The following is an 18686-nucleotide window of genomic DNA, read 5'->3' as shown; positions in this document are numbered from 1 at the left end:
ACTAAGTCAGAGTTAACGTTCCAACTCTCCAATAAGAGTTAAATTAACTTATAAAGACACTTTAAAAGAGCTGAAATCAAATCTGACAGTCTTCATTTGGACATGTTGGATTTGCTGTGTGGTAAGGCACCTGGGCCAGATGGCTTTCTGACTTTACAAAACCTTCCCAGAAAAAAGAATAATTCCACTTTTTAACATGTATGTAGAAGCATATCACACGGAGGCTCTCCACCCACTGTGAGACAGGCAGTGAGTACTGAGAAACCTGCTAAACCTGCAGAACACTCATCATTTAGAGTCTGACGGGGGTTGACACTAAAATACTTTAAATGTTTAGCATGAAGATCAGAGCCTTGGATCCCACATTTGATTCACTTTGTACCAAAGCATCAAGGGTTTCACAATATAAGAAGGGTTCTCATATAATTCATGAGAGATGTGATGCTAACGATGCAGCTTTATTATCACTGGACGCTCGTCAGGCCTCGGACAGAATAGACTGGTCAGATTTATTTAACCTTCTCCCAAGATATGGATTTGGAAATCATTTTCTCAGATGGGTTCAACTTTTGTAACAAACAATAGTTTCTAAACCCGTCACATTGGAGCGTTCCACTCATCAGGGGTGCCCGTTATCTCCAATGCTATTTATTCTGACTATGGAACCTCTGGTGATGACACTTAGAATGAGAGCTGTACTATTTGGTTTCCAGTTTGGAGATCGAGAGCAGAGATTGGCCCTAGGCCCGAGACTGGCTGTCTGTTAGCATAGCAAAATGGAGCTATTTAGACGATTTTCTGGCTATAAATGATTCAAAATCCTCCTCCGTCCTATTCCTGAACAAGGATGAAAGGTTATGCAAAGTTTTTATATTGAGTCACGTCCTCTGCCTCCTCCAAAAGAATCCTTTCAGAAGTTAAACGATATCTTTAATTGATTCATTTGAAATAACAAAGGTCCTAGATGAAGACTTGGCTTGTTGTACCTGCCATATGAAAGAGGGGGTTACAATTCTCTGATCTTAAACTGTATCACTGGTCTGCACAGGTGCGCTCAGCCACGCTCTATTTTTCCACTGAGACACCTGCAGCCTGGATAAAAAGTGAACAAAAAACAGTGACAAACCTTCAGTTTGATCTGCATCTATGCTCTGCAAGCTCAAAAAATAAAAAAATAAAATTATATATATATATATATATATAATTTTATTTTATTTTAAAGTTTCCACTTGACAGAAATGTGTTTTTGTTTGAGATTCCCGAGGTTCGCACGGTGTCATCCTCCTGAAAAGGAAACACCTTGTTGCGTCAGGTGAGCTGCATAAGGTGCTGTCAGTCACATGACCCTGAGCCTCAGCAGGAAGTCTGACTCCTTCATAATAAAAGCATGTTCTTCACCTGCACTAATCAGGCTGAGAACACGCTGGGCTGGAGTCAGGTGATCGACTTGTAGTTCAAACACAGCTGTTTCCTTTTCTGAGTTCTTATCACATCTCCTAAACACATTTCCTCCACCTCAGAACGTTTCTAACAAGGAAAAGTGCTTAGGAAAGGAGGTAGGAGACCACTGAGTGTATGTGAACGTGAAGGGCTTTTATTGTGAAATGCAGGGTAGGGAAAAGCTGTTCCGCACATGCGCGGTAGAGATCCTGCGTGAGCAGAGACTAGTCAGTTTAATAAGTTTGATGATTTGTTTAAAATACAGAACAAAAGTAAACTAAGTAGGACGGTAGGGCATCATGGCGGCTTTATGAACGGTAAGAGGCGGGAACACGGGGGCGACGGTCAGAGGGAGGACATCAACAGGAGGAGGACCGGAAGCTGTTTGAAAGCCGTGAGCGGGAGTTTGTCAGCAGGGGGAGAAACCGGCACCCGGAGCGAAGACATGGACCCCCTGCAGGAGCTCCTGGACCGGGTCAAGCCCAGCACCGAGGCGGTGAGTCCCAGTCTGACCCTGTTTGCCCGAACTGAGCGATAAATAACAGTCTACGTACACGCAGAGCCCTGCGTACGTAGACTGTCTGCGTCATGACGTAAGGCAGAGCAGCAGCCGATCGCTGTTTCGAGCTAATTCTATAGCAGAAATCCACACAGAAAAGAGAATATAAGGATGTGAGCCTGTTTTACATTTATTATTGTGACCTCCGACCTGCTGCTTTGTTTCTTTAGGAGTCCCTGTGGTTAAAGAACATCTTCACCTCCATCTCTGAACACCTGAGTCCTGTGGTGTGTAGCTCCGCCCCCTCCCAGACAGGTGAGTTCCTGTTTGTTTGAAACAGCTGGCTGATAAATCAGCTGTACTTTAAATCCTTAATGACGATGTCCACTTATGAAACCAAATACTATTTAAACCATTATTTAAACAGTGAAAGCAGGGCTCACCTGCCCTCACAGGTGTCATCAGAGCAGTCCAGTGTGTAGATGTGAGTGTGGTTCAAAGGTCAGAGCCATGAAGGTGACCGACTGTCAGTGAGGAACAGGGAGGACTAAGAGTCTGAGGATGAAGAGCAGCTGCTTCCTCAGGTGGTCCCACCTGTTGACACACCAGCTCTGGTGTCCACTTCAGGTGTTCTCAGTGGGCGGGGCTTCAGTTGTTTATGTTTGTGTTTACCCTTTAAACTTTGTTTTCCCAGGTAACCACGGTGACCTCAGCCTCTTCGATCTGAGCATGTGTGCGGTGCAGGCGATCCAGCAGCAGATGTGTGTGGCCCACAGCTTACCTGTCAGCTACAGGTAACGCCCGCTGACATCATCGCTGTCGCTGGTCACGTGACCTGGTCTTACCGCTGTCCTCCCGTCTGTCCGCAGGCTGCTGTCCGTCTCCCAGCTCGTCTCCCAGCAGCACCTGGCCTGCGTCAGCAACCTGTCCTGGAGCACCAATCAGCAGAGAGCCTGGGCCAGGGAGGCGGAGCTCGCCGTGCCGGGTCAGAGGGCGCTGCCGAGGGTCAACCTGCTGCTGATTGGCTGTCTGAGAGAAGGCCCTGACGGAGAGTACAGGCTGACGGACGCCAGCGGCAGCGTCATGTGTGAGGTGAGTCAGAGGGGGAGGAGCCTAACCTTAACCCATGGTCCATCAGCTGGTTAGTTCTCAGGAGCTTCTTCACAGCAGCGTCACTAAACCGGATCTGGTCAGAACTGATGGTAACGAGGTCACAACAAACTGCAGGTGTTCATGTGCAACGTGAATGAAATCGAATTCCTCTTTAATTCAGCTCATTCTCTGTGCAGGGACACAAGTGCTGATAGAGTCTGGTCATCACACGCTTCTCTGCTGATGTTTACATCAGCATGAAACAAGCAAACAAGCTCAACAGCTGACTTTCATTTCTGTAACTCAGAAACATCAGGACTTGTTAAATGTGAGCTGTGTTTATATGGATTCACTTAGCTGATCGATAAGTAAGGATGTAAAGACAGAGTCTGTCAGCAAGTGAGTAACTGTGCTGGCACAGACGTGATGACAGCAGAGCTTTATAAAGATGTGGAGCCTCCTCCTCACATAAAGTATACAGATAGCATCACCTGCAGTAACCTGACAGATTACAGTCAGACAGCTGCAGCAGGCTCAGTGTGGTCCTAGCATCACCGCACAGATTAATGACTCACAGTACTTGAAATGTGCAATTCCCTTGTGTTCTTATTGCTATTTATTCTATTCTTCCCTTTTCTATACTCTGTATTTGTATATGTGTATATTTCTGCTCACCTTCTGTAACTTCTGTCAGTGCTGGGCTGTTGGAAACCGAATTTCCTGGAGGAACGCACCCGAGGGATCAATAAAGTTTCATCTGATCTGATCTAATCTAATCTAATCTAATGTAATCTGATCTGATCTGATCTAATCTGATCTAATCTTATCTAATCTAATCTGATCTAATCTAATCTAATCTAATCTGATCTAATCTAATCTGATCTACTGCAGCTATAAAACAAACGGCATCACTGCAGATCAGAGCTGATGAAGCTGTCATCATCAGTACAGGCTTCCAGCATCCACCCAGGACACACTCCGCCTCTCTCTCACCCGCGTCTCTCTCTCTCCCTCATCCAGTGCCTGTCTCTCTCGCCCCGGTGGCTCGATCGTCCTGTTTTCCTCCCTCACTGGAACTACATCCCCCACAATGCATCGGGCCAGGAAGAGGCCGCAGGCTTCTTGGAGCTGATTGGCTCCCCTGTCCTGTTGTGTCCTGGTGCTGAGCAGGGATTGGCTGCTGCTCCTGGAAGGGTGGAGCTAAGCGGAGCGGTGGGAGTCGGAGAGGCCGGCAGGCTGCTGAGGCACAGGTGGGTCACATGACCTCTGAACTGCAGCGGAGTTTCTGAGCAGTGTGTGTGACAGATGTGTGTGTGTGTGCTCCAGGGTCAAAGGTCAGCGGCTGAGCGTGTTCGGAGAGGTGGGCTCAGTTTGCCCTCTGCTGGCCGTGGCAGGAACGACCTTCTTTTGCTTCACGCTGACGGATGAGTCGCGCTCGCTGCCCGTGCTCGTACAGGTACCAGCTCTCTGAGGATGATGATGGTGAGGAGGGACGATGAAGCTCAGTGTGTGTGTGTGTGTGCAGGACAGCAGCCGGCTCAGCTGGATCCAGCGTGTGTGTGTCGGGCAGAGCGTGTGTGTGACAGCTCTACGTGTGTGTGCGCTACGAGGCTGGAGAGGAAACAACATCCTGTGTGTGACGAAGCGCTCCGAGCTGCACGCCGACTACACGCACACACAGGAACACACACAGGAACACACACACTCTGAGTCCCTGCTGTCACAGCCTGCTGAGGACGACTGTGAGGAGGCGGAGCATGAGGAGGTGGAGCTGGACCAATCAGCTGTGAGGATAAAGCAATCCAAAGTCATCAGCTACCAGGTGAGAGTGCTGTGAGCTCTGATTGGCTACCACAGGTTTGTACCTGTGTGCTGATTACTAAGCCTCCTCTGCTGTGATAGGGCACGGTGACTGAGGTTGTGAGTGAGGGGGCGGGGCTCTACGTGCTGGATGGGAAGGTGGGTCTGTGCGTGGCCTATCAGCCGGCGGCGAAGAGGAAGCTGAGGGCGGGAGACAGAGTGGAGGTGAGTCACATGATGTGACATCATCATGCCCGTTTGTGTTCGTGGCAGCCACGACTAATAAAGTTTGATGGTTCCTCCTCCTGCAGTTGCATCACGCCCACTTCCTGTACCGGCCCTGCCCGGACTTCCCTCCCAGCATGCTTTGCACCTGCCTGCGCTCCAGCCTGAGGGTGACGGCCTTCAGCAGGGCGGGAGGCTCGCCACCCGACAACCGCTGCCCGGGAGATGGGGCGTTACCACGGTTACTGCTGCAGAGAAACACAGATGTGTCCGATTACCTGTGGACCTGTCACCTAAGCTCGCAGCTGGCACACAGGTGAGGCTCCACCCACCACCACCTGTCCACAGTCAGAGACAGCAGAGCCTAACCTTTGTCCTCCTGTCCTCCGCTGGCTCTGGCTTGTTTCCTGGTCCTGGTTCTGGTCTTGGTCCTCAGTCTGGTCCAAGGTGTGTGGAGGCAGCAGTGTGTGTGCTTGCTGTCCTGGAGGCTGATGGAGACTCTGAGCAGAGCTGGAGGACGAGGACGCAGAGACATCTACGCTGAGATGCTGGACGAGCCTCACACCTGTCCTGTGACGCAGGTAGGTCCCACTCTCACCTGTCTTCCTTACAGGTGAGTGTGGAGCATGCTCAGTGTGCTCTGTGTCCCTGCAGTACAGCGTGTCCTCGGCGGTCCGGCAGTACCTCGGTGTGTCGGAGCTCCTGGAGTCCCTGCAGACTGGCTGCTGGTCTTCGGCCCCTCTGAGCTCTCTGCTGCCCCCTGATGGCTCCAACCTGACCTCTGCCCAGATCAACGGGTTCCTGTCCTGGTCTTGCAGGACTCTGTCCTCCGAGCCTCGGGGTGGAGACGCTGTCAGGTAAGGTGACAGCAGCTCCCACATGAAGTCATGTGATTGCGTACCAATGATTTTTGCCGGTTTGTGTGTCAGGCAGCGCCCCCTGCTGCTGGTCGGCGTGCTGGAGCTGCCGTCACAGACGTCTGAGTTCAAACACTCGATGCAGCTCAGAGACGCCGCGGGAGCTGCAGCCTGCGTGCTGACGGAGAGCAGCGAGGAGGAGGAGGGAGCGCAGAGGGCGGTCTTTAACAGCGCCTGGATCGGTACAATGCACGCACACAGACACACACACAGTGACACACAGCTTTATTCTTTAATGTGTGTGTGTGTGTGTGCTGCAGGTTGTCTGGTGGGTGTGGTGCAGTTCACCATGGTGACAGAGAGATTCCTCCAATCAGATTTCCCCTCCTACCAACACCTGGACCAGGACAGGTTCATCACACACAAACACTGCAGGTACACACACACACAACCTGCAGCATGCTGACTGCTCATTGGTCCACTCTCTGTGATGTAGGAGGGCGTCTGATTGGTTCAGGGTGTGAGCTTCCTTCCTGGTTGTAAACATTATGAGTTAAATAAAGCTGGGTTCAATTCACAGGGTTTACCTGCAGTTCTCTCTGGACCACCTGCACATCCTGAGTCCATCTGTTGCCATGGAGACACACCTGAGACACAAGGGGGAGGAGCCAGGAGGGGATGTCACTGCCAGGAAGCAGACAGTAGAAGAAGAAGAAGAGACTGCTGGGAGTAAGAGGAGGAGAAGAGAAGAAGAAGAAGCCAGCTCCGGCAACCCCTGGCCCTGTGTCTCCATGGTGATCAGGGTGGAGCAGAAGGAGGGTGTGTCCTGGAGGAATACAGGGGCGGAGGCAGAGGATCAGGAGGCAGGGCTGAGACTGTGCTTCTCAGTGAAAGCTGCTGTGATTGGTCCAGTGGTCAGCTGGAGGCGGGACCCAAAGAATGAGCCAATGACAGAGAAAGAAAGTGAACAAAAGCAGGAGAGAAAGGTGAGAGACGCACCTGTGTGTGTTTACCTGAGCTCACCTGGATACACAGTTACATGTGTGTGTGTGTGTGTGTGTGTGTGTGTGTGTGTGTGTGTGTGTGCAGGTGGTGCTGGTGTTCTCAGGTGTGTGTACGCGGTGGTTTCCTGTCCTCCAGCCTGGATGTTTCTACAGACTCATCGCCGCTAACACTCAGGTATCAACCCAGCTTTGATGATGTCACTAAGGGGCGTGGTCAGAGGTTGGCCTCATCGGTCTCTGCTCTCTGATATTAGTACACATGAACACGTTTTTCAGCTTTAACTGTAGTTGTTCACACACTGAGGTTAATTATGGAGTTCCACAGGGTTCAGTGCTTGGACCAGTTCTGTTTACATTATACATGCTTCCCTTAGGCAGCATCATCAAAACACAGCTTACATTTTTACTGCTATGCAGATGACTCCCACCATTCCTGTTTGTGGGGAGTTGATCTGACCTGAATCCTTGCAGCTGATTGGCCCATGTGTCTGTCAATCAGGATCCCAGTGTTCTGATTGGCTGTGGAGTTTCTGAGCGCAGTGGGGTGGATCTCCACGCTGAGTCGACCCTACAAGTCAGACGTGGTTGGAGATTCCACACTCTGACACGCCCACTGCTGCTGCCCACCTGCAGACAGGTAACACTCGGTTTGCTCCCCGTCTTCCTCCAGGACCCTTAAACTTTTTTTTAGAGATTGACAGACCATGTGACTTTCACGCATTGCATTGTGGGTACAAGTGGCAACAAATCAAAACCCTGCATTAAGCGCTAGCATTTCCAGCACTTTGGGGTCCTTCGGGACTAAGTAAAGAATACAAATACAGGCCATTTACCGTTTATTTAGCTGTTGTTAAATATTTTATCTCCTGTACAGGCCAACACAATCTGTTTGTTGTTTCAGGTTGTAGTGTTACACAACATTTTCAGATCTAATATAAATAAAATGAGTGTTTCGTAATTCATTCAATTTATTGTCTTTATTTATAACTGGCATCATTGTTTCATTCTATTATAGAATCTTACAAGAAAGAAGCAACATTGTAAAAATCCATCAGCTTTATTAGCTGCTTCCTGAAAAACAAATCAACAATGCAAAGAAAAAAAACTTTGCTAACAACAAACTGGAAAACAGTTATTCATCACTTGCTTGCTTCAATAGAACCCTTGGGCACATATATGCAGACGTTTCGTGGCTGTTTCGATATCGCTCTCTCTCTTAACCAATCAGATCTGGCTGTGGTAGCAGCTTTAAACTCGGTATGACCCAGGCTGATAGAGGGGCCAGTCTGGATCACATTCCTGCATTTTGTTTCTGGTTTTCCTACAAAACACAACAAACATTAGCCCGCAAAGCCACAGTGAACAAAGCAGCATAGCAACGAATTCAATTCAAATCAATATAAGACTTATTTGTAACCTACATCATCAATCATGTTGTGATAAATTACGTAATAACTCCAACAGAAGACTTAATAATACAACACAGTTAATAATACAGCAGCTTCTTGCCATTTTTGTGTTTCTTTTTATTACTGTGTGACTGTTTTCGTGTGAAAGCCTGCGTGCGCTAGTACCGCTTGCCACTCGTTCCCACAATCCTTTGCGGTTTTACCCCTGAATGACGTCACATTTTCCATCTCTATTCTCTGTGTTTTCAGGCCGTCCCACCCACAGTCTTGTCCGTCTCAGAGGTCTTAGACTGCAGGTAAACTGCTCGTCCCTCACTGAGTCGCCCCCTGTGGCCATCCGAGGAACTGCAGCTGCAGCCTGCTTTAAACTCTTACTGGTGTGTGTGTGTGTGTGTGTGTGTGTGTGTGTGTTTCAGCTCAGAGCTGGTGTGTTTTCAGGGTGTGGTGTCTGAAAGGATCAGTGTGAACAACAGGACCGCCCACTCTGGACACACACACTCAGGTACAAACACACAGGTGGTTTGTGTATCAGGCTTTTCTGCTGTGAAGTTGTAACATGGGGATCTATGGAGGCGACTCACTGCTGCCTCTGCTGGACACTAGAGGAACTGCAGGCATCAGTGCTTCAGGTATGAGTCTCAGGTCTGACTGTTAGCTGAATGTGTGTGTGCAGGTGTGCGTCTCACTCTTTGTGACCAAGCTGGGAGGAGTCTGCAGGTGTACCTGGACTTAAGTCACACCCCCTACCCTGCTGGCCTGTTGCCGGGTAACACTCTGCTGTTGTCTGGTTTCCAGAGGAGGCTGTCCAGGTGAGACACACATAGACAGGCTTATAAAAGTTTGGACTCTTTATTTGGACTCATTTCCAACAATGTCAGCCCCAATAAAGTTATGGATCATCTTGCATCAATAGGCTGCTGGTTTTCTTTACTGGTTTCAGGTGTTACCAGCAAAATAGTTGTTTGATCATCTGGAAATGTATCCAGATTTATTTATTTAGACAGAGATCTTGACCCCCCAATGTTCAATACAAAGTCACGCCCATGGTTACGTACCTGTGCGGTTTACCTGTGTGTGTGTTTCAGGACAGGAAGTGTGTACTGCACGTACTTACCTGTCAGCTCCATAACTGTGGTCTCCCTGGGAGACACCAGGTAAGTTTACAGGTAAAGTCTGGTTCACGTGTTTGTCGTGCTGTTGTTTATTTGTTTGTTTGGTTTCTATCAGCTCGGCCCAGCCTCCTCCTCCTGCTCCCATCATGCACCTGGGTGAGTGGGCTCTGAGCAGCAAGCAGAGGTGCGCTGTGGGACGGGTCAAAGGTCACGTGGTGTGTTTCCTGTTCCTGCAACTGCAGTGGAGCTGCTCGCTGTGTGGCAGCGTGTACACACAGGTACTGCATAAAATACACACAGTGTGTACAGGATGTGTTTAGTGTCAGTTTCTCGGGTGCAGTGAAAGTACTCAGAGTGCTTCATGTGTTGTTAGCGTGTTGGTGGCGTGTTAGTGTTGGTGCAGTAAGTAAAGTGTCGTTTTGGAGGAAACTGCTCACGATTTCAGGTGTGTGTGTTTACCTGTTGCTCTCTCTCTCTCAGGGCTGCAGCAGCTCTCAGTGTCACTCGACCTCGTCAGTGTTTCAGTCCAAAGCAAAGTAAGAGCAGCTTCCTGTTGAGCTCACCTGCTGATACGTGTTAATCACCTGGATGAGTCAGGTGACAGTCACATGATCAAACCATGTGGCTCTGCTCTTCGATCAGGCTGGTGATCGATGACGGGACAGGTGAGGCTCACGTCTGGTTCTCAGCTGCTCTGGTTCCTGCTCTGCTGGGATTGGCTGATGCTCAGTGGGAGGGGCTTCAGAGAGCACTCAGGGTCAGAGGTCACATCAGAGTCTTCCCTCGTGGGCAGAGCCAGGTCAGTAGCACCTGTCAGGTGTATATGTTAACCTGTCACAGGTGAGTCACGTGCTCATCGTCGTCTTTAGACTTTATTTTGTCTTTAAAATTTAAGATGAGGCTTTAACTGTGAAAGGGCACATCCTGTTTGTATCCTGGTAACAGCTCCGTCTGCTCACACCTTACTGCTGAACTGGTTTGGGGGCGTGGCCACTTCCACCTTTAAAAGTCTGTAGGTGTGACGGACCCACGCTGGGCTCATGTGAACAGGAGGGAGGGGCCTTACAGCCGTGTGTTTCAGCGAGACTGAGGTCGTGCCCCTGACTCCACCCACTCGACCTGATGAAGCAGCAGGTGGTGTAGTTCTGAGGGTAATCAGGGCTGACTGTGAATGCCACACCTCCCACATGGAGGGTGGAGACCACAGGGGAGGGGCAGGACAGCGAGAGGCATTTAGGACTCGGGTCACACCAGGAGAACCCACAGGGCCCCTCCACCCACAGGTGGAGCTGTGTTAAAAGACTGAAACGTCCTGTGGTCAGAGGAGGTGAAACGAGAAGAAGATGCAGCTACAACCCAAAGAACAGCGTCCACACAGTGAAGCACGGTGGGGACGCTGTGGGGGGGCCACCACAGAGAGAAACAGGCGTCCTGCAGGACGTTTCCACAGGGCCGAGCCGTGAGTCTGCAGAGACATAACCTCTGTGTCTGTCTCAGGTGTGTGACGGGGACGCTGACGACTTCCTCCTCCACTTCCTGTTGTGTCTGTGCAGCAGCGATGTCATGATTCGGCCGCTCAGCCTCACCTGCAGGAAACGCACCGACTAGAGACCAGAAGGTAACCCCACCCTCACACACCACCCTCACCACCCTGACTGCAACCTTCAGAGTTGTGTGTGTGTGTTTCAGAGGTGAGGAGGTTCACTCGAGGAGACAGAGAGTTCCTGACCAGACTGGCTCCTCCCCTTCAGCTCACCTGTCTGCACCTCCACCCTGACTGAGCTCCACCTGCTTCGTTCTGACTTCATCTGTTCTACGTGTTCGTACAAATAAAACTTTATAGTTCCTCCTCCTGTCACACGGTATCTCACCTTCACTGACCCTGACGCTGGTGATCAGGGTCAGAGGTCACACGAAGCTTTCTGGGTTTAACAGGTCATGTGACCCTTCTACAGGAAGTGATCCCTGTGAGTGGCGCCCACATCGGAGACGTTCTCAGATGGTGATTCATGAAACCTAATTGGTAAAACTAAACACTGAACGTGTTTCGGTTTGTTTACAGAGGTCAGACGGTGAAAGCTTCAGCCTGACCAGGAAAGAATCAGTCCTCTTTAAATCACACTTACTTTAAATGAATTCCTCCTCACCTTCATGTGTTTTGTATTATTGCATCTTATACTGAAAGAGTTCATCCATCGACACATTTGAATCCTGCAACATTTCACCGTGTCAGTTTGTCATGAATTGGACTATTTTAGGATTTCAGTTCATCTTTCCAATAAAGCTGGCAGCTCTGAAACAGCTGTTCTCTCTGAGGCTGTTTTGCATGTAAATAAAAGTGAAATAATTAAATGTTCTGTGAACAGACCGTCCAGTGGAGCTCCTCAGGGCTCTGTGCTTTCACCACTTTGTTTTCTATGCTAATGAGTGTCAGAGCACGTCAGCATCAGTCCTTCAACATGGTCACAGCCTCTGATGAAGGTGTTCAAATGTGGCTTTTAATCCAGGTTTACACTTAAACAGTCTCCATGAAACGGGCCTCTGCCCTCATTCATCCTGGAGATCACTCGTCTAAACCAACCAACATAAAGAACGTGATGTTTTCAAAGCGAACACGTACACACAGTTGTTATGGAGACGATTAAATGTAGGAGCGATGATTCGTGAAATCCTACATGTGTGTTCTAACATGCTTTAATGATGGCACGAGCTGACAATGAATAACATAAAGTTAATAGTTAATCTGCAACAAAACTTTTTCACCGCTTCAGTTTTTGGTCTTTTCCACATACGGTTGTTGTTGTCATGGAAACAGAAACCAATCGGGCCTTGGATGGACGTCGGAGTTCTTAACAGCAGCTCGTTGTTCATTCTGATGTTGTTTTTTAATTATATTTTATATTTAATATCATATATTGGCCTTTTTCAGCTTTAGCTGAAGGGCCACAGGTCAGACTCCAGCTGGGCCTGCCGCTCTCAGCCTCGCTCTGAGGAAGCCCACAGTCTCTCACAGTGGAAACTACACCGGGGGACCCCATCCTTGGGGTGGACCCATTTTTGTTGTAGCGTGTTTTGGGGTTTAAAAGCCACAGAGACGCGGTGCGTAGAAAAAATGCATTTCAGCTGTGCTGATGCTCCTGACACGTTGGAACGTTGGGTTGTGTTGCGTGGTTGAGAGGAGGCGGCAAAACACCTAGCAGGCTAGTCGGAAGAACACACACCCACGCTGGTATCGGTAATCCACGGTGGTTCTTTAATACGCCTTCTTCAACAACCATATAAAAGCCCGGCTGAACGGCTGCGGCTCAACAACATAACGCCCAGCGTTCATACAACCCAAGCGTTGCAAACAAAACAAGAAGAAAACGTAAATCCGTCCCTCGTTAAGCAGAAGCGTGCAGGCACGTGTCCTCATAATCCCAGAGAGAGAGCAGCGGCACAAACTGATGACACCATCAACCCTCGACTTGGGTGTCTTAAAGGGACACCACACCATAGTGGCTGTCACAACGTATAAGACTGGGGAAACCTGCATTCAGCTGGACCTGAAAAACACTATGTCCAGATAAACACAATCAACTTTTGGAGAAAAATATAAGATTCTTCATGAAGAAGGAGGAATTCTTTAACAGTACGACATTGATAGAGTTTGTTTGTGTGTTTGAGAGTTCAGACTGAAAGGGAGCGCACAATCGTGTGTGTGTCTGCAGCTGTTGTGTTGTTGCTGCATCGTTGCCTCAGGGGGAAAGTTGTGTGTGTGTTATGCAGACTAGCAGAGACTGCAGCTGTCAGCAGCCACACACACTTTCTATTCTTCAAATCAAATCACAGTGAAACATGTTCACTGACAGCTCAGCTTCAGCATCGTCTTCATGCTGTGACTGCAGCCGTTCAACTCTGTTTGTCTTTAACCCAAATCATCACAACATGCAAATATAATCATCAAAATGATGTGACTGGAAGGATGCAGCAGTCTGTGCTCCACCTTTCTCCTCCACACCTGCAGGTGGAGAACATGGATGCATGAATCTCTACAGAGTTCTTTGAATATTATCCGTCTCATCAGTTTTCAGTGAACAAAACTCCTCACAGAGCCAAAATAAGCAGTTTGTATCCAACATAACTCAGCTGGACTCTGATGCTCCGTATAACAGCCACACATGAGTCTGGATTCACTCAAAGCATTGAACAAACTTTATTGGAAATGAAGCTTTTGGACATTTGTTCTCTGATATTTGCTCTTCAGCTCGAGTCTCCATCAGTGGGAACATTTCCTGATTCAACTTTTCTTCTGTTCAAATCAAACTCCATGAGAATCAAAGTGTGAATCAGAGTCCTGATGATCAGATTCTATAGAAACATGGAGACTGTAGAGGATTTACACTCAATATGTTCATTTGTTCCCTTCAAGAAAAATCAATCATTCATCCAATTAAATCAGTCGTTGATCAGTTTGATTGACAGGACAGATGATCAGAGGTGCAGAGTTTTTACCTCCATGATTGTTACAGGGACAGAAGAATGGGTGGAGTTTGTGAGTGAAGGAGCAGCCAGTAAAGGAGTAGATCAGAGCTGCAGCACCTACATCATAAAAGGAGACCAGACCCTCCTCATAATCCACAAACACCCCCACCTTCTCAGGACCAGGATGAAGACAGAGACAGACTGGAGAGTCAGCATTAGCTTCGTACTCATTTCCATTTCTCAGCCTCACAGTCCAGAAACCATTTCGAGGACTCGCTGTGATTTGTCCCTTCCTGTTGATCGACTCTGTGGACACTCCTAAAATCCACTCAGTCTTTCCTTTAACCTGAACCTCAAAGTAAAATCTGCCTGAAGAGAAACTCTGCTCTCCTAAAACCATAACATAGTAAGAAAATCTCTCTGGGTTGTCTGGAAGTTTCTTCCTCACATCACTATGATAAACTTGTTTTCCATCATCAGACAGGATGAGTTTAGGATGAGCTGTATCAGGATCCAGAGTCACATCCACCTCATGCTGCTGCACCCTCTGCAGCTCAGCCTCTAACAGCTTCTTCTTCATGGGTTTCCAGACTGTCTCCTCCAGCTGAGCCACAGCTCTCCCCACAGTCTCCTCATATGATGGTGGATGAACTCTGACCTCTGTCCAGTCCTTGCTGGGTGGAGCAGCTTTCAGGGAGGAGAAGCTTTGGAGGAGGTGGAGGTGGTCTTCAGAGCGTGAGAGCTGCTCCACCTCAGAGCTTCTCTCCATCAGCTCAGAGATTTCCTGTTCCAGATCTTTGATGAGACCTTCAGCCTGTTTCTCTGTAGCTTCCTGTTTGTCTTCGATCTCCTTCATGAGCTCCTTCAGGCGTCTCTCAACAGACTCCATCAGAGCCGTGAGGACCTGAACACCTTCTGCTTTCTGTCTGTCTGCAGCATCTTTACTCATCTTCACCGACTCTGTGATCTCCTGAATCTTCAGTCGTCTCTTCTGGATCATCTGCTGAATCTCAGCCTCTGTCTTCTCCAGCTCTGCCTTCTTTCCTTCATATTCTTCTCTCAGAGGAACAAACTCGTGGTTCTTGTGGTCTAAAACAGAGCAGAGCATGCAGACACATGTCTGGTCGGTCTTACAGAACAGCTCCAGGAGTTTATCGTGCTTCGTGCACATCCTGCCTTCCAGGTTCTCCACAGCATCAACCAGCTGATGTCTTTTCAGACCTTTCACTGTCAGATGAGGCTCCAGGTGAGTCTGACAGTAGGAGGTCTGACACACCAGGCAGGACTTCAGGGCCTTCAGTCTGGTTCCAGTGCAGACGTCACAGGGAACTTCTCCTGGTTTGGCAGCTTGTTGCTCTGAGCTGCTGCTGCTGGCTTTCTGCTGAGCTTCACGTCTGAACTGAGCAACCATCTCAGAGAACAAAGTGTTGATGTCTAGTTCAGGTCGTCTCTTGAACACTCTGTTACACATAGGACACTTCTTTCTGCCATTAGTGTCCCAGTGCAGACTGATGCAGGTTTTGCAGAAGTTGTGTCCACATGGTGTAGAGACTGGATCAGTGAACACATCCAGACAGATGGAGCACAGAAACTGATCTTCAGATCGCAGATTGCTGGCAGCAGACATGTCTGCACTCTGAGGGAGAAAGAAGAGAAACATTTGATTCAAAATTCACTTTAAATTTCATTTTACAAAGAGAGAAACAAGCGTCAGTAGTCTGAGGAGCTTGGAGAGAAAAGCGTCTGGACTTCTTTGAGTTTCTTGAAGACGTTTCATCAGAGAAGCTTCTTCAGTTCTCAGAGTAACTGGTGGAGACCCAGCAACACACTCAGACACAAACTGGTTCATCCAAACACAAACCTAACATCGTAGTGTCTGCTGTACAGTGCAGCGTCCAGATGGACAGGATCAACGTTTGGGGATGAAGATAAATACAGTCGTTACAAAGATGTGAAATTGTTTCTCTGTTTTACAGAAGGTCCAAGATTCATCCAGATCATTTGTATACTTGAATAAATCAGTTTGTTGGATATTTTCCATCAATCACTGTGAAGTAAACTTCGACCTTGTTGGTGACTGAATACTTCTTATTGTACGTCCAGATCAACGAGCCATTAATATTAAACAGTGACTGTTCCAGTAGAGCTGACAGTGAGGAGGACGATGAATCACAAACCTCAGAAATGTGTTATTAACTGTTGATCCAGTATTTTAATGGCATTGATGAGAACATGTTTATTCAGAGGTGTCTGTATATTTGGTCCATTTGTGCGTCAGTAAAAACTGTCCTGTTTTCTCTCACAGATACTGGAACATCCTCACAAACTCAGGATGTGGAAGAAGATGAACTTTTCCAGTCACTCGCTGGGATACATCATTCATGTTATTCTGGATCCTCAGAAAACATTGATTTATTTTTGTGTTTCACATATTTGTTTGTCCAAATCAAAGATTGATGTTAGTAGAGAAGAAGCCACCATGATAAAGCCTGTGTGTGAAAACGAGATCAGTGGATTTGATCAAAATCCCATTTAAGGAGGAATTCTGTCCTCCAGTTTGTTTAAATAAGCTTTGGGATTAAACAGCATCATCTATGTTTGTGTCTGATGACATGTTTGATCCAGGTCAGCTTGAATATCACAGCTGATGTGTGGAACTCTGACATGTTTAAAGCCTGATTATCAGGATGATTCAAACACATCTGTCTAAATAATGAGATTCATGTTTCCACACAAAGTTATAAAGTGCAGCATCGACTGTTTTCTGAATGATTGAGGATCATCTGTGACTCTTACAGGATACACTAAGTCAGATAATCTTTGTAAAATGTGTGAATGACTTTTTGAAGTACTGACCAAAATCTGCTGGTTTACAGTATCAAAGGCTTTATATCAATAAAGAATAAATAGGTGTTTTCACGTCTGTAATCCTTATGATCAATCAGATCCAGAATCAATCTAAGAGGAACAGGAAGTGATGAATAACCAGGAAGTGTGGAGTCAGTCTGAAGTCCAGAGCACAGCCTGAGTCCACAGTCCTGAGCAGAGCCACAGTGAGACTGAAGCAGCAGCTCGATGCTCCTACAGTGGATCTGTGGTTACATGAGCAGCTTTCTATGGATCCAGTGTGACTGTGATGAGTCCTGATGAAGTGAACAGAGTGAAGATTTGTGTAGAAGCAGGAAGTGTGATCAGCTGCACTCACCACTGTTGCTGAGAGGAACCTGATGGACTCCAGTGAATCTTCTTTTAGAGACAAACAGGACTCGACTGCAGCTCTGCTGCTGCTCTCTCACACTTTCACTTCTGCAAAATGACGTTGGGCTTCTTGTTTTTCAGCTGTTGCTCCGCCTCTTCCTGCCTCTCCCTTTACTCAGTGACTGTGTGCAGCGGGTGGGAGGAGTGAGGAGTGGTGTGTGGGTTCACACAGTAATGACGGCCTCAGGTGATCAGGAGAAACTCACCTGGATTTCCTTTTTCCACAGCAGACTGAGAGCTTCAGGTGGACCCTGAAGGAGGTCTCAGACACAGGTGGTAAAAGTACACACAGTGTGTACTGAAGTAGAAGTACTACTGTTAAAAATACTCCAAGTACTAATTCAACTTCTTTACTCAAGTAAAAGTAAAAAGTACTGGCTGTGAAATGAGAGTAAAAAGAGCTGATTGAAGAACATTTCTAACACGTGTTTATACAAAGCTAACTGAACCATGTGCTGCATCAACGTGATAATAAAATAATATCATTTATTATCATATATAAAGGTTCCTATCTAATTGCACAATTAGTAAAAATAACACATTTAAACATATAAATCCAATGAACAAAACATAAATTACTATTGATTTATTTCTTAATATTTCAACTACTAATTGTTTCAACCTTACATATCTAATAAAATGAACTTAAATGCGAGAGTTGCCTATGACGGCAGCTACATGTAAACTTACCTCCTACTGATGACATAAATGAGATATGATACAAACCACTGCACCTGCGACACCTACAGCCTGCTCTAATGGCTCTAACAGCACCTCCAGGCACGTGCAGAGGGGGGGCTAGAGGGGCTTGAGCACCCGCCCCTTTCCTGATGGGTGCTCAAAGTGCCCTTTTGTTGAGGCAACTTTTAAAAAAAAAAATTATTTTTTTTTTAATGTGTGTGAGCGTGCGGAGTCCTGTCTGTGCCCCTCAACAATAATATTTAACTATTAATCACAGTTTTGCTAAATAAAAGGATCTGGCTTGCATCAGTCACATGATCACATTTAACCAATGATCGCCCTTGACGGCAGAACGCGCTGGTTACGAGCCGGGAACGAGCTCACAAAGAGCACGCGCATTTTTAGCGGTCCGGAGCTGTAGGAGAAACACAAGTTAACTCAGAGACACAGACTGATGCGACACAACCAGTAAGTAGGTGTACAGCGTACACTGTAGTGTGTAGCACACAGGAGTATCAGCTTATTACGTACACGTTGGTAAGCTGTCTTGTTGCAACTGACGAACTGAAACAAACGAGCGTGCTGTGTGTGCAACAGCGCGACAAACATTACCTGTCCTTTTATTAACTGCACAGGTAGTGCTGGTCACAGCTGCTGGCTACCTGTGTAAGGCTGTCATGGATCTGTAGCTCTGTCACCGTTTTAGGGAACATATTTAGTTTTAAAGTATTTAGAAACATATTTAGTTTTAAAGTATTTAGAAACATATTTAGTTTTAAAGTATTTAGAAACAGATTTAGTTTTAAAGTATTTAGAAACATATTTAGTTTTAAAGTATTTAGAAA

At 47.3% G+C, this 18686-nt stretch overlaps 2 protein-coding genes across 7 annotated transcripts; one reads left to right on the top strand and one right to left on the bottom strand.

The window, feature by feature from the left end:
- Nucleotides 1-1666: 1666 nt before the first annotated feature.
- On the top strand, nucleotides 1667-16830 carry LOC147333543 (CST complex subunit CTC1-like). Of its 6 annotated transcripts, none has more exons than XM_086286288.1 (25): nucleotides 1668-1936; nucleotides 2170-2254; nucleotides 2634-2733; nucleotides 2809-3031; nucleotides 4052-4281; nucleotides 4358-4487; nucleotides 4557-4853; nucleotides 4934-5056; nucleotides 5143-5372; nucleotides 5493-5637; nucleotides 5711-5913; nucleotides 5986-6155; nucleotides 6234-6348; nucleotides 6494-6899; nucleotides 7003-7092; nucleotides 7417-7554; nucleotides 8576-8622; nucleotides 8743-8828; nucleotides 9000-9135; nucleotides 9412-9480; nucleotides 9554-9716; nucleotides 9919-9974; nucleotides 10081-10278; nucleotides 10936-11056; nucleotides 11128-11806. In XM_086286288.1, exons 1-24 carry the CDS (start codon nucleotides 1751-1753, stop codon nucleotides 11003-11005), a joined length of 3696 nt encoding a protein of 1231 aa, XP_086142414.1. In that variant the 5' UTR covers nucleotides 1668-1750; the 3' UTR covers nucleotides 11006-11056; nucleotides 11128-11806. The 6 variants fall into 6 exon arrangements, with proteins under 6 accessions (XP_086142411.1, XP_086142414.1, XP_086142413.1 ...); XM_086286287.1 differs by having other exon boundaries at nucleotides 1669-1936; nucleotides 10081-10237; XM_086286290.1 differs by lacking the exons at nucleotides 10936-11056; nucleotides 11128-11806 and adding exons at nucleotides 2367-2523; nucleotides 16208-16830 and having other exon boundaries at nucleotides 1920-1936; nucleotides 10081-10237.
- LOC147333542 (E3 ubiquitin-protein ligase TRIM21-like) lies at nucleotides 12673-16942 on the bottom strand. Its single transcript, XM_086286369.1, has one exon. The coding sequence runs from the start codon at nucleotides 15560-15562 to the stop codon at nucleotides 13871-13873; it is 1692 nt and encodes a 563-aa protein (XP_086142495.1). The 5' UTR covers nucleotides 15563-16942; the 3' UTR covers nucleotides 12673-13870.
- Between the last annotated feature and the right edge of the window lie 1744 nt (nucleotides 16943-18686).

This window comes from Aulonocara sp. 'chitande type north' Nkhata Bay, linkage group LG3, assembly GCF_057382095.1.
Source record: "Aulonocara sp. 'chitande type north' Nkhata Bay isolate Kocher_YH1m ecotype deep benthic linkage group LG3, A_spYH_male_GT1.1, whole genome shotgun sequence".
Lineage (NCBI taxonomy): Eukaryota > Metazoa > Chordata > Actinopteri > Cichliformes > Cichlidae > Aulonocara > Aulonocara sp. 'chitande type north' Nkhata Bay.
Note: the sequence above shows the minus strand (reverse complement) of the source record. Positions and strands in the feature narration are given on the sequence as shown.

What these genes read in the sequence shown, in the direction of transcription:
- LOC147333543 (XM_086286285.1), top strand. Translation starts at nt 1,751, where the DNA reads ATGAACGGTAAGAGGCGGGAACACGGGGGCGACGGTCAGAGGGAGGAC. An exon ending in TCAAGCCCAGCACCGAGGCG is followed by an intron (nt 1,937 to 2,169) that starts GTGAGTCCCAGT and finishes TTGTTTCTTTAG; the next exon opens with GAGTCCCTGTGGTTAAAGAA. An exon ending in CCAAAGTCATCAGCTACCAG is followed by an intron (nt 4,854 to 4,933) that starts GTGAGAGTGCTG and finishes CTGCTGTGATAG; the next exon opens with GGCACGGTGACTGAGGTTGT.
- LOC147333542 (XM_086286369.1), bottom strand. Translation starts at nt 15,562, where the DNA reads ATGTTTCTCTTCTTTCTCCCTCAGAGTGCAGACATGTCTGCTGCCAGC.